Raw genomic sequence first — 12,180 nt, forward strand, 5'->3', positions numbered from 1 at the left:
TATTTCGTCTGCCGTTACGTTCTGAGTTCAAATTCCGCCGAGGTCGACTTTGTCTTTCATCCTTTCGGGGTCGATTAAATAAGTACCAGTTACGCACTGAGGTCGGTATAATCGACTTAATCCGTTTGTCTGTCCTTGTTTGTCCCATCTGTGTGTAGCCCCTTGTGGGTAGTAAAGAAATAACACTATATATATATTCAGACATTTTGTATATATGTGCGCGCGTGTATTAAAAAGTTTCGGGAAAGAATTGTTGATAGTCAAGATATTTGAAGAAAGATTCTCTTAAATTAAAAAAAAAAGCAAATTACATTAAAAAAAATACACTTCCCCCAAAAAAGAGTGACGTACATACTCACACACGTGTACCTATGTGTGTGTGTGTGTATGTATGATGTATGTATGTGTGTGTGTATGATATATGCGTGTGTGCATGTTTGTGTGTATATGATGTATGTATGTATGTATGTAGTCTAACTTGAGAAACAAAGTGCTTAACGGACGTGTGACTCAAATCTGCGCGCGTTGTTATAAATATTCACGGCAAAACATTTGCCTTCTAATTTTAGAAGCCTGCATGCTTATTCAAACAAAAATGAATCATAATTTTACTACCCCGCTGCCCGGTAAATATTAATGAACTCGCATTTCTAAGTTCAAACCTGCGGAATCAATGAAGCACGGACTGTTTTATTTAATCAGTTAAAAATATTAAACTTCTTCAGGTGAAATCAATCAGCATTGATGGAACCCCTACGCTAATAAAAATAACTACAAAATTTTCCACAAATCTCACCCTCCCAACTTAAAAAGGTATGAAAACACTGAACAATATAATTCTAGACATATAAAAGAAAGAAGGAAAAATGTAATGGTGATGTCTTCATAGCTTTTTGATCACAAGTTTATTTTTTATCAGCTGGTTCACATGGGGCTAAACTTCATCTATCTGTTACAGCAAACATTTATTTCAGTGTGGAGATAAGCTGCAGAATGTAGGCTCCAAGCGATAAGCATTCCTCTTTTTTTAAAAAATTTTTTTTATCGCTTATAATAATCCTTTCCGCTATGGGCACGAGACCTGAAATTTTTGGGTAAGGGTCTAGTCGATCACATTAACTCCAATGCTCAACTGTTACTTATTTTATCCATCCCCAAGGGATAAAAAGCAAAGCTGACATCGGTGTAATTCGAACTCAGAACGCAATGCTGAAAGAAATGTAGCTTATTCATTTTTTTTCCGGCACGATAACGGTTCTGCCAGCTCGCCGTTTTGATATCGCTTATACTAATGTCTTTGGGAAAGGCATGAACATCACGTTTAGTTTTATGAAAAATATTTTCCTTGTAGCATAGTGGATGGGTGTGTGTAAGTATTTTTCTCACCTGGTGAAGAATCTAATTAAACGGGAATTATTGTCGTAATTAGTAGCTTTGAATGCTTAGGCCCTGAGATCTTTAATATGATCCTAAGATTGTAGACTCGACAGGTTTTGTAAGACGGAGCAGGACTTAGTTGTCAGCTAAGCAATTTTGGCGATCTTTCAATAAAAAAATGTACGCTGTCACTCTCTCTCTCTCTCTCTCTCTCTCTCTCTCTCCCTCACACACAAACACATCAACACACACCTTCACTCTCTCACACAGCTGATAGATCATTGACATTTCTGCGACTCAGAACGAAAGATAGCCCAATTTTCTATAGGTGTGTATATGTATCTATGTGTGTGTGTGAGTGTGTGTGTGTGTGTGTGTGTGTGTGTGTGTGTGTGTGTGTGTGTGTGTGTGATAGAGAGAGAGAGAGAGAGCGAGTGAAAAGGAACGAGAGAGAGAGAGTGAATGAGTGAGAGAGAAAGAGCTAGCGTGCGCAATTGACCGTGAATGGATGTTTAGCTTAAAGTGTCATTCTAAGTATGAATGTGACAAGCACATAGCGTGTTGTTATTTTTCTCAGCGAGTCAAATCCTAATAAAAGAATATAAGCCCCGTCACTAAGCATTTAGCAGTTGTGGCATGGTCCTCATCATCCACGACTGAGAAATCGTTATAAATAGAGATATACGATAAAGTTAGTCGTAACTATCTACAATATGCGCTGCGGTGGTTGTTGCCGAGTGTATCATCCTGTTTTAAAGCTGTTTGGTATGATTTGAGGGAGACTTGGCTACTATTTCTAACGGCCAGGATGACCGCGTAGAAGCCTCCCCGTCGGTTCGGAAAAACAGTGGTGACAAGTGATTAGTGACTGGATGATGATACTAATTGTTTTCTCAGAGATATATGCCAGATAACTGGCGCAGATGGTAAGAGAGCCAGAACACAAAAACTGCTGAGGTATCCAAACTTTGATGCGTCTCTCACAATTCCGAGTTCAAATCCGGCCGAGTTGGATTGGATATCGACTCACACACCCTCTCTATGTTTAAATTTTAAAAAAAGAGCAGCAGTAGTAATCCTGGCAACAACAGCAAGAGGATAAATAACTTAAGGAAAAAGAGAAAAGAAAAGAAGGAAAAAACTGAAAGCAAACTTGAAAAAGAAAAGAGTAAAAATGCGAATGGCATTATAGTGTAGAGGCAGTGTCTGTGTGAATTTCTATCAAAAACTATAATAACTCAACGCTTTTCAGTCTCTTTAATGTAATCTGTGTGCGGTGGTGCATTCTTCTTCACTATTATGGCAACAACAACAAAAAAAGAAGCTGTCTTTATTAGCAGTAAGAAGTGCTAGTTGATGGTAATAATGATGATGATGTCGAGCTGTGCAGAGGATACTCTATCAAAACAACGTTGACAGAGGCTTTTTCCAATTAATTACCAAAGGGAAAAAATTCCAGGCAAACTTTTTGTCTCTGATTCTGTAATCATTATTTTTGATTATATTTTTTAAAATTGTTTATTTTGATTTATTTTTGCTTCTCTCAGTCACCGACCGAGAGAAGATAAAATTGTATTTGTACCAAAGTGACGGACAGGACTGCTGACTTCGAAGTGGGCATCTAACAACAAGTCGGATTAAAACCTGGATTTTAGCAGGTTCTATCGAAATGGGTATTGGAACCCGAAGTAAAAGTCATCAAGGAGAATGTTTGGGACAAGACCAGGCTTCATCTCGGTAAAGTATATGTCTATGCAGTCTAAGTTTAACCGCAAGGAAATAAAATTGTTGTACAACCGCCATTTTTTACTTCGAACCCGTAATTGTTCACACAAAAACATTAAGTTTTTAGTTATTTCCGCTGTTCAAATTAACTCAAGTTTTTCCCTCTTTTACTCCCAGTCTTCACAGTAATAGATTATTAAAACTAACTGGTTGCTTTTATTTGAAATATTTTGTCAATATCGAATATTTCCGTGTGTGTGGAAAATGCGTTGGAATGACTGCAATTCATTTGTTTATGTCATTTCATTAATGGTTATCTCTCTAACATTAACTTCTTCCGTGTTTCTTTTTAGCGAATGTGTAAACCTAAAGTCCTTAGTGTTGTATTAAGAGTAATTTAAGTTAATTTTAATTTATTTCTGATAATAAATAAAATCTAAAAAGCGAATGCATTGATAAAAATTGCGGGCAGCCATTTTGAATAAGATCTTTGTAGATTGATGCATGTGTCTTTCTAACTATTTGTTTCGGTTTAGACAATTTACCAAACAATTAACACAGTTAACTTTTTAATTTGTTTTTATTTACTCTTCTATTAAAACCAAAAAACCAAAAAAACAACAACAGGGTTTCAATTGACAGTGGCAATGGAAGCGATAAAGGAACGGTTAAAGGGGCGACAAATTGTAATGAAGGTTATCACCACACTACACCTGGATCTAACAACACTACAACAGCCCTGAGTACCAATGTTAGTAATGTGGCTGCGAGCGAGAAACGTCCGACCAAACTTTCTAAATCGGATCAACATCAGACACAGATCGCAGACGATGGAACAGGCGGGTCTTGTGGCGAGAACCTGGCCTCGGCTGTTGGCGGCGCAGGCCATAATTGTACCACTACCACTACATCCACTACTTCGACTAGTAGCACTTCTATTGCGAGTAACAATGGCATCATTGCATTTACCTTCACAAGAACGAGGGGAATTAAAAGACCGAAAAGAGAACAGAGGCCTCCTGGGTCTCCAGCCAAGAAAGTTGGTAAGTATTTTCGAAGTTGATGGATGTTGGCTGTGCGTGTTATTTGTCTGGTAGTCTTCCAATCTAACTATGCGAAGTATGTATAAAGGTGTACTTGTGTTAGACACACATACAACACGTGTATATATACATACATGCATATATATATATATATATATATATATATATATATATATATATATATATATATATACATACATGTATATATATATATATATATATACATACATGTATATATATATATATATATATATACATACATGTATATATATATATATATATATACATACATGTATATATATATATATATATATACATACATGTATATATATATATATATATATACATACATGTATATATATATATATATATATACATACATGTATATATATATATATATATATACATACATGTATATATATATATATATATATACATACATGTATATATATATATATATATATACATACATGTATATATATATATATATATATACATACATGTATATATATATATATATATACATACATGTATATATATATACATACATACATGTATATATATATATATATACATACATGCATGTATATATATATATATATACATACATGCATATATATATATATATATATACATACATGCATATATATATATATATATATACATACATGCATATATATATATATATATACATACATGCATATATATATATATATATACATACATGCATATATATATATATATATATATATATATATATATATACATACATGCATATATATATATATATATATATATACATACATGCATATATATATATATATATATATATATATATATACATACATGCATATATATATATATATATATATATATACATACATGCATATATATATATATATATATATATATATACATACATGCATATATATATATATATATATATATATACATACATGCATATATATATATATATATATATATATACATACATGCATATATATATATATATATATATATATATATATACATACATGCATATATATATATATATATATATATACATACATGCATATATATATATATATATATATACATACATGCATATATATATATATATATATATACATACATGCATATATATATATATATATATATATATACATACATGCATATATATACATACATGCATATATATACATACACGCATATATATATATATATACATACATGCATATATATATATATATACATACATGCATATATATATATATACATACATGCATATATATATATATATACATACATGCATATATATATATACATACATGCATATATATATATATATACATACATGCATATATATATATATTGATAGAAAGGACAACAGACGAAAGAAAGAAACCTCGATATCATGTAAATAGAGGAATTTATCTGTAAAAATAAGTGTCACATATTTTTACAGATATATATATGTAATTAGATATGTATATGTAATTAGATATATATATGTAATTAGATATATATGTGCATGCAGCGTGGCTGAATGGTTAAGAAGTTTTCTTCGGAATCACGAGGTTCAGGTTTCGATCTCACTGCTTAGTATCTTGAGCAATTGTTAGTTATTATAAGGCTTCGGTTCGACCCAAGTATTTAACGTGAGCGAATTTGAACAGACATAATATACCGGTGGTAAAAGCCCGTCGGATATAAAGTGTACCTGTAAAGCCTTGCCATACAAACTGTATCACTATGAATCTGCTTGTTGATTGACGTCAAGAGAACACGTGCCTGTGGGATATTCAGCCAGTTACGTATTAAATTCGACGAGCATGTAGTTGTGTTAGTTTGACGGAACAATCGAAAAACTCGCCGAAACCGGTGTACATGCGTTTTTATTTGTTTCTTTCACCTATATCTGTGTTTATGTAGAAACTGATAGATTCAATAATTCAAAAAAAATCTGTCCAACTCTAAGAAATATACAGTTTTATTTTCGATGTTTAATAATTATTTGTTTTCCAACTGAAAACTCGATAACCTACACGTGTGTATGTTATCGAGATTGTAGTTATTTTTCTTGGTCGATCCACTCGATATAAAAACGTGGAGACACCCTCTTAAAACATAAAAATGTATTATTCAGCACTCGCTCTTATTTATTTAAACATAGACTAACTCTGTCCTAACAGATTTATGATCTAAGACATTCCAATTGTGATCATCCGTTCTGGGTTTTTTTTTCCCGTAATGTTTCCCCTGTAGTATATATAAAACTACATTATTTAGGAGGTCCTTTTTGTTTTCTTTAAGCGGTAGAGTATGATTTGAGTGGATATTTGGCTGCTATTTCTACCAACTCAAATGACCGTGTAGAGACTCTCTTGGACCTTTTTGATTATTCTTACTAAGCGGTCGCTCAATCTGCTAGAAATAGCAGCCAAATTTCTATCAATGTCTTCGTAAATTTTTAAAAAATTGACACGTTGGATAATGCTGTGCTTGTTATACACTAAGACTAGATGGTCGTAGTTGGGATAGCTTTGATTATAGATCCGTTCAATCAGTGCTGATGTTGGGTAGTAGGCGAAAGTAAATACGTACACCCGGTGTTTAGGGTTAGGGTTACGTATTCTCTACCTCGGCCGGGTAGTAAACTTCTATAATAATAACAACAACAACAGGTGTTAAAGAATGCTTAGTGTCTTTATTTTGGTTGAATTAATTTGTTTCCCCATTCTTCGAATTTGTTAGCAGAATCATTACAGTGTCAAACGAAATGCTTAGCAGCATTTCTTCTGGTTTTTATGTTCTGAGTTCAAATTCCGCCGAGGTCGACTTTGCCTTTCACCCTTTCGAGGTCGATAAAATAAGCACCAATTGAGTTCTGGTGGGTCAATGTAATCGACTTCTCCCCTCAGAATTTCTAAAATTTGTAAGAACTATTTATGAAAAGTAGGGTGGTGCATGGCTGGAATCACCAGAGCATCAGACTAAATACCTTGTGGTATTTCTTCCATCTCTTTTACACTCTGAAGTTTAGCTGAGATTGACTTTGCCTTTCATGCCACCATGGTTAATGAAATAAAGTACTAGTCAAGTACTGTTGTTAATGGTACTGACTAATTTCTTCCTCTGGCATTATACAATTATTTATTGCTAGCATTCATCATCATCATCATCATCGTTTAACGTCCGCTTTCCATGCTAGCATGGGTTGGACGATTTGACTGAGGACTGGTGCTGATTTGGCAGAGTTTCTACAGCTGGATGCCCTTCCTAACGCCAACCACTCCATGAGTGTAGTGGGTGCTTTTACGTGCCACCTGCACAAGGGCCAGTCCAGCGGTACTGGCACACAATTATTTATTTATAAAAAGTAAAGATAAATTCTGAACTGTTTTCATAACAATCATCACCTGATTTATTTGGTTCAGCCGAAATTCAAGTGACTTCAATGCTAAAATAAAGCACTGATTTAACTTATTTTTATATAAAAGTTTATTTTTGACATTATCTTTTCATGTTTTTAAATAAGTCTGACAGTTCCAATCAAAAACTTTTTCAGAGTTCAATATTTTTGTAGCTTCTATTTTTCTAGTAAAAAAAAAAACAAGAAAGAAATTTACTTTGTTATTGTTTAGTCTTGCAAATGTATTGTGACATGCTTATACAACATAAACACCAGATTCCCCTCTACAAGTCCTTGTGTGGCTCTGTGATAAAGAAGTTTGTTTCCCATCCTCATAGTTGCAGCTCAATCCCACTGCATGGTACCTTGCACAAGTGTCTTCTGTTATAACCCCAGGCTGTCCTAAATCTTGTGAGTATCTTTGGTAGACAGGAACTGAAAGAAACCCAAAATATATAATATATATATATATATATATATATATATATATATATGTACACATGTATGTGTTGAGTGTATGCGTTTATGTTAGTGTTCTTGTCTTGACACAGTAGTAATGAGTGTCACTGTCATAAAAGCAGTTGCCATTCATTTCCAATATTTTGTGGGAACTGATGAGTGAGGGTTGGTGACAGGAAGTGCATGCAGCTGTAGAAAATCTGCCTCAATAAATTCCATCCAACTCATGTAAGCATGGAAAAGTGGATGTTAAAATAATGGTGATGATGATGATGATTGATCTATGGTGGTGGTTGTTGTTTATGTTCAAAACAAGTGAGAAAGTTAATAATATTTATTACAAATTTACCTGTGACTCTTTTGGACTGTCTAGCAGCACCTTTTAGTGGTTGACATCTGAACCTGTCTCATACCAACTCATTTAAGACAGCCTCTAGTTCTTTCACATAGAATTTCCTGTTTTGTAAATTGATATTTTATATTTGCACTGATGTTAGCATTTTCCATGGAAAATGGATATCAAATGATGATGGTTTACAATAAACCCTTCTGTCTTAATTTGATGAAAGAACCCTTTAAGTTATATTACAAACACCAGATTGTTAAATAAGCAAGAGTTATTTTAATTTTATTAAAACTTCCAAATTATTTTCAAAATTAATTGAAGTACATAATCAGTGTACTTCATTAGAAATATAATCTTAAAAAGATTAGTAAAAAAAAAAAAGAAGGTTGCTTCTTTTTAATTCTATAATTCTCAGATTGCACTACTATCTATATTCTGTGAGAGAAATATCCATTTTAGTTTCCATGCCAGCACTGATTTAGACATTCTCCACAGAATGACATAGCACCACTTTTCTTGATCATGTCTAGAGTTAACATGCAACACTTTTCCATCCAGGAGGGATTGCCCTTTCATATATAACATGTAGCTGTCAGCTGCTTTTGTTGTTTACACCGGCTGATACTTTTAATGACTCGCCATCTCCTCAACTTGCCTACTTTTCATCTTCATGATAGTTAATTTTGCATATCAATCTATCACCAATTTCATTAACTACTTCGTTAATTATAAGTCTCAGAAATATATACAAATGGTGCTAAATTAATATTAGAATCAATGAGTGAAAGTTTTAATTGAATTTCACTGCCAGTTTATCAAAAATCAGATTGAACTAGTAACTCTCCTTTTTTTACCAAAAATCTTTGCTACATTTAAACACACAAGAATCTTTTTTTTATGTAAAGATTTGTTCCTTCCCTGCAAAACAAAAACATGTCATAACCTGAATGGCCATTGTGAAAATGTCTGTGACTACAAAGTACTCCTACTTGAATCAAATAACAAGCTGCATCATGAAAATATATATATATATATATATGAGCAGTATTTAGGACATATCTTTGATTAAACGTGTTTTGGTTCATAAAATATTTTTTTCACAATCTGTTTGATCTCTTTATCCCTGTGCCACACTAAACTGACGTATGTATGTTATTTGTGCTTTGCATCTGATAAAAGACTCATTATCTTGGAAAGTGAACTTTTGTAGTGCTAGTTGTTTGTTTGTTTTTATGTCTACTTTTTCACGTTTGCATGAGTTGGATAAAAAGCATCTTTAGAAAATCTGGCACTCCATCAGGTACGATGATGTGGGTTCCAGTTGATCTGATTAATGGAACAGCTTGCTCATGAAATTAAAATGTAAATGGCTGAGCATACTTATAACCTAGTTCTCAGGGAAATTGAGTGTGACACAGAATGTTACAAGGCTGGCTCTTTGAATTACAGGTACAACTCATTTTTGCACCAGCTGAGTGGACAGGTGTAATATGTAATAAAGCATCTTGCTCATGGACATAATGCACTGCCAGCTATCAAACTCCTGATCTAACAATCTTGAGCTGAAAACTGTAACCACTTAGCCACCTACCTTCACCAAAAGCATCTTATTGGCATTATTTTACAAGTTGTTACCTTCCTTATTTGTTTTACATACTATATGTATTTTCTAACTTTTTCATATTTTATCTGTGGATATTACAAAGCTAACTTATTCAGACTTTGTTGAAACTATCTTTAGCCCTGAAGCGTTTATCCCAAAATATCTGGCCCAAATATTCTACCTTGTTTTATGTTCAGGGTAGCCAGATCCAGCCTCTTTCTCTGGTCATATCTAGCCAAAATATTCTTCTTGTTTGATGGTAAAAACTGGCCAGATCTGGGCCCTCACACCTACCTTACAATGTCATTCTAAAACTAAACAGTCACACCATTGAAATCTCAAAGCTATGAGACAATGCAGGATTAATTCAGGACACTGTGAATAAATGAACATTACATTTGACAGAATGATCTGAATGTTGTGAAGGATTAAGATACAGATGAGAAGTACCATAAAAGTGACAGAGCTTTCTTACAGTCTGCTTAACTCTCATCTTTTCCACGACTATACTTCTAAGAAGCAAACTACCTGTGTGTGCTTCCATTGAGTTTTGAAGTAATAAAGCTAATTCTAGGGGTTGGAACAAATTGTAATGCTACATTTTTATTTATATATGGTAAAATATTTTCTAATGTTTTTTTTAATTTATAAGATAGTATTTATTCAACATAATGCATGTTAAATTTCAGCTAAAGAAGTTAAAACTGCTACACCAGAAGCTAAGAAAAGGCAATGGGAATTGTGGACAGTTGATGAAAAGAGTACATTTTTCCAAGCTTTAAATGAGGTAAGAAATTCAAACTAATACACTTGACCCATCCTTGTAAATTTGTCCCAACACATTTTTACCTCTTCTCTCTCTCGTCTCCTCCCCTTTTTTTTTAACAAACAAGTTGGTCATGTATCTCCTCTACAGCAGGACACCAGTTTCTATCCCTCTATTCATACTCTTAACATCTCATCACCAGGTACATAACTACTTAGTTGAGGGGGAGATTTTGTCTTGCTAGTGTTACTGGGTGACCTCACTGGTGCTGGTGCCACATAGAAAAAAGCACACAGTACACATTCTATAAAGTGGTGTTGGTGTTAGGAAGGGCATTCCAGCTGTAGAAACCATGCCAAAGCAGTCATTAGAATTTGACACAGTCCTCTGGTTTTCCAGCTCTTGTCAAACTGTTCGACACATGCCAGCATGGAAGGCAGATGTTAAATGATGAGGGTGATGGTGAGGATAACACACCAACAACAAAAATCACTAGCTTCATCTGTTGCTGTTTGTGCTAGATAATGAAATTTTTGGAGATGAGTGATAAGATACTGTTGAGATCCATCCAATCCATGCCAAATGAAAAATCATCATCATCACTTAACGCCCGTTTTTCCATGCTAGCAGGGGTTGGACAGTTTGACTAGATTGTTAGCATGCAGGACAAAATGCTTTGCAACACTTCTCCCAACTTCACATAGAGTTCAGAATTCTGCTGGAGGGTAGAGTGGCATAGGTTCTCTGAACCTCTTTGCATTGATAAAATACATACCAGTCGAGCACTGCCCTGCTTTCCCAGAATTCCATGCTTTGTGCCTATTGCAGAAAGACATATGAGAATATACCCCACTATCCACCCGCAAAATAGGGATAATGTACTATTGTATCATTGCATTTGAATGGTTCAATTTAAATCTTTTAATCACATCCATACATGATTCTATTGCAAAGAATTTTTCCAAATCGTTGATTGTTTTTTTTTAAATATCCACAAACTAATTTTGTCATCTATTTTTATTTAAATAAAATCTCAATCTTTTACCATAAGCAACACAATATGTTCCACTGACTATAGATAAAACAAAATACACAGAGTGACTCATGGACCAACAGTTTCATGTGTTGGCACTTATCAAACTTTGGTAAGTGCTAACACACAAAACTCTTGGTTCCGAACTCACTCTGTGCTTCTGCTAAATATTAATAAAATACAATATTTTTTTTCATTTCTTTTTCTATTAAATTGTTTTTTGTTTGTAATGAAAATAATCATTTTGATTTCAGTGTGGCAGAGACTTTGATGCTATACAGAATAATTTTGCTCAAAAATACAAGAAAAAAGGTGCTCTAGCTATGATGATTAAAAACAAAGAGCAAGTCCGCCATTTTTATTATAGAACTTGGAATAAAATTTCTAAATATATTGAAATGAAAGACGGTGAGTTA

General features: G+C 33.4%; 1 protein-coding gene across 1 annotated transcript in view; it reads left to right on the top strand.

The window, feature by feature from the left end:
• Window positions 1-1,260: 1,260 nt before the first annotated feature.
• LOC106875862 (uncharacterized) overlaps window positions 1,261-12,180 on the top strand; it is a 46,477-nt gene continuing 35,557 nt past the window's right edge. Inside the window, exons 1-4 of the mRNA XM_089365466.1 lie at window positions 1,261-3,114; window positions 3,730-4,145; window positions 10,655-10,752; window positions 12,019-12,172. Of these exons, the coding sequence (XP_089221592.1) occupies window positions 3,047-3,114; window positions 3,730-4,145; window positions 10,655-10,752; window positions 12,019-12,172 (736 nt within the window). The 5' untranslated portion in view covers window positions 1,261-3,046. The remainder of the gene's footprint in view (window positions 3,115-3,729; window positions 4,146-10,654; window positions 10,753-12,018; window positions 12,173-12,180) is intronic.

Source organism: Octopus bimaculoides, chromosome Z (genome assembly GCF_046866305.1).
Source record: "Octopus bimaculoides isolate indiv1 chromosome Z, ASM4686630v1, whole genome shotgun sequence".
NCBI lineage: Eukaryota > Metazoa > Mollusca > Cephalopoda > Octopoda > Octopodidae > Octopus > Octopus bimaculoides.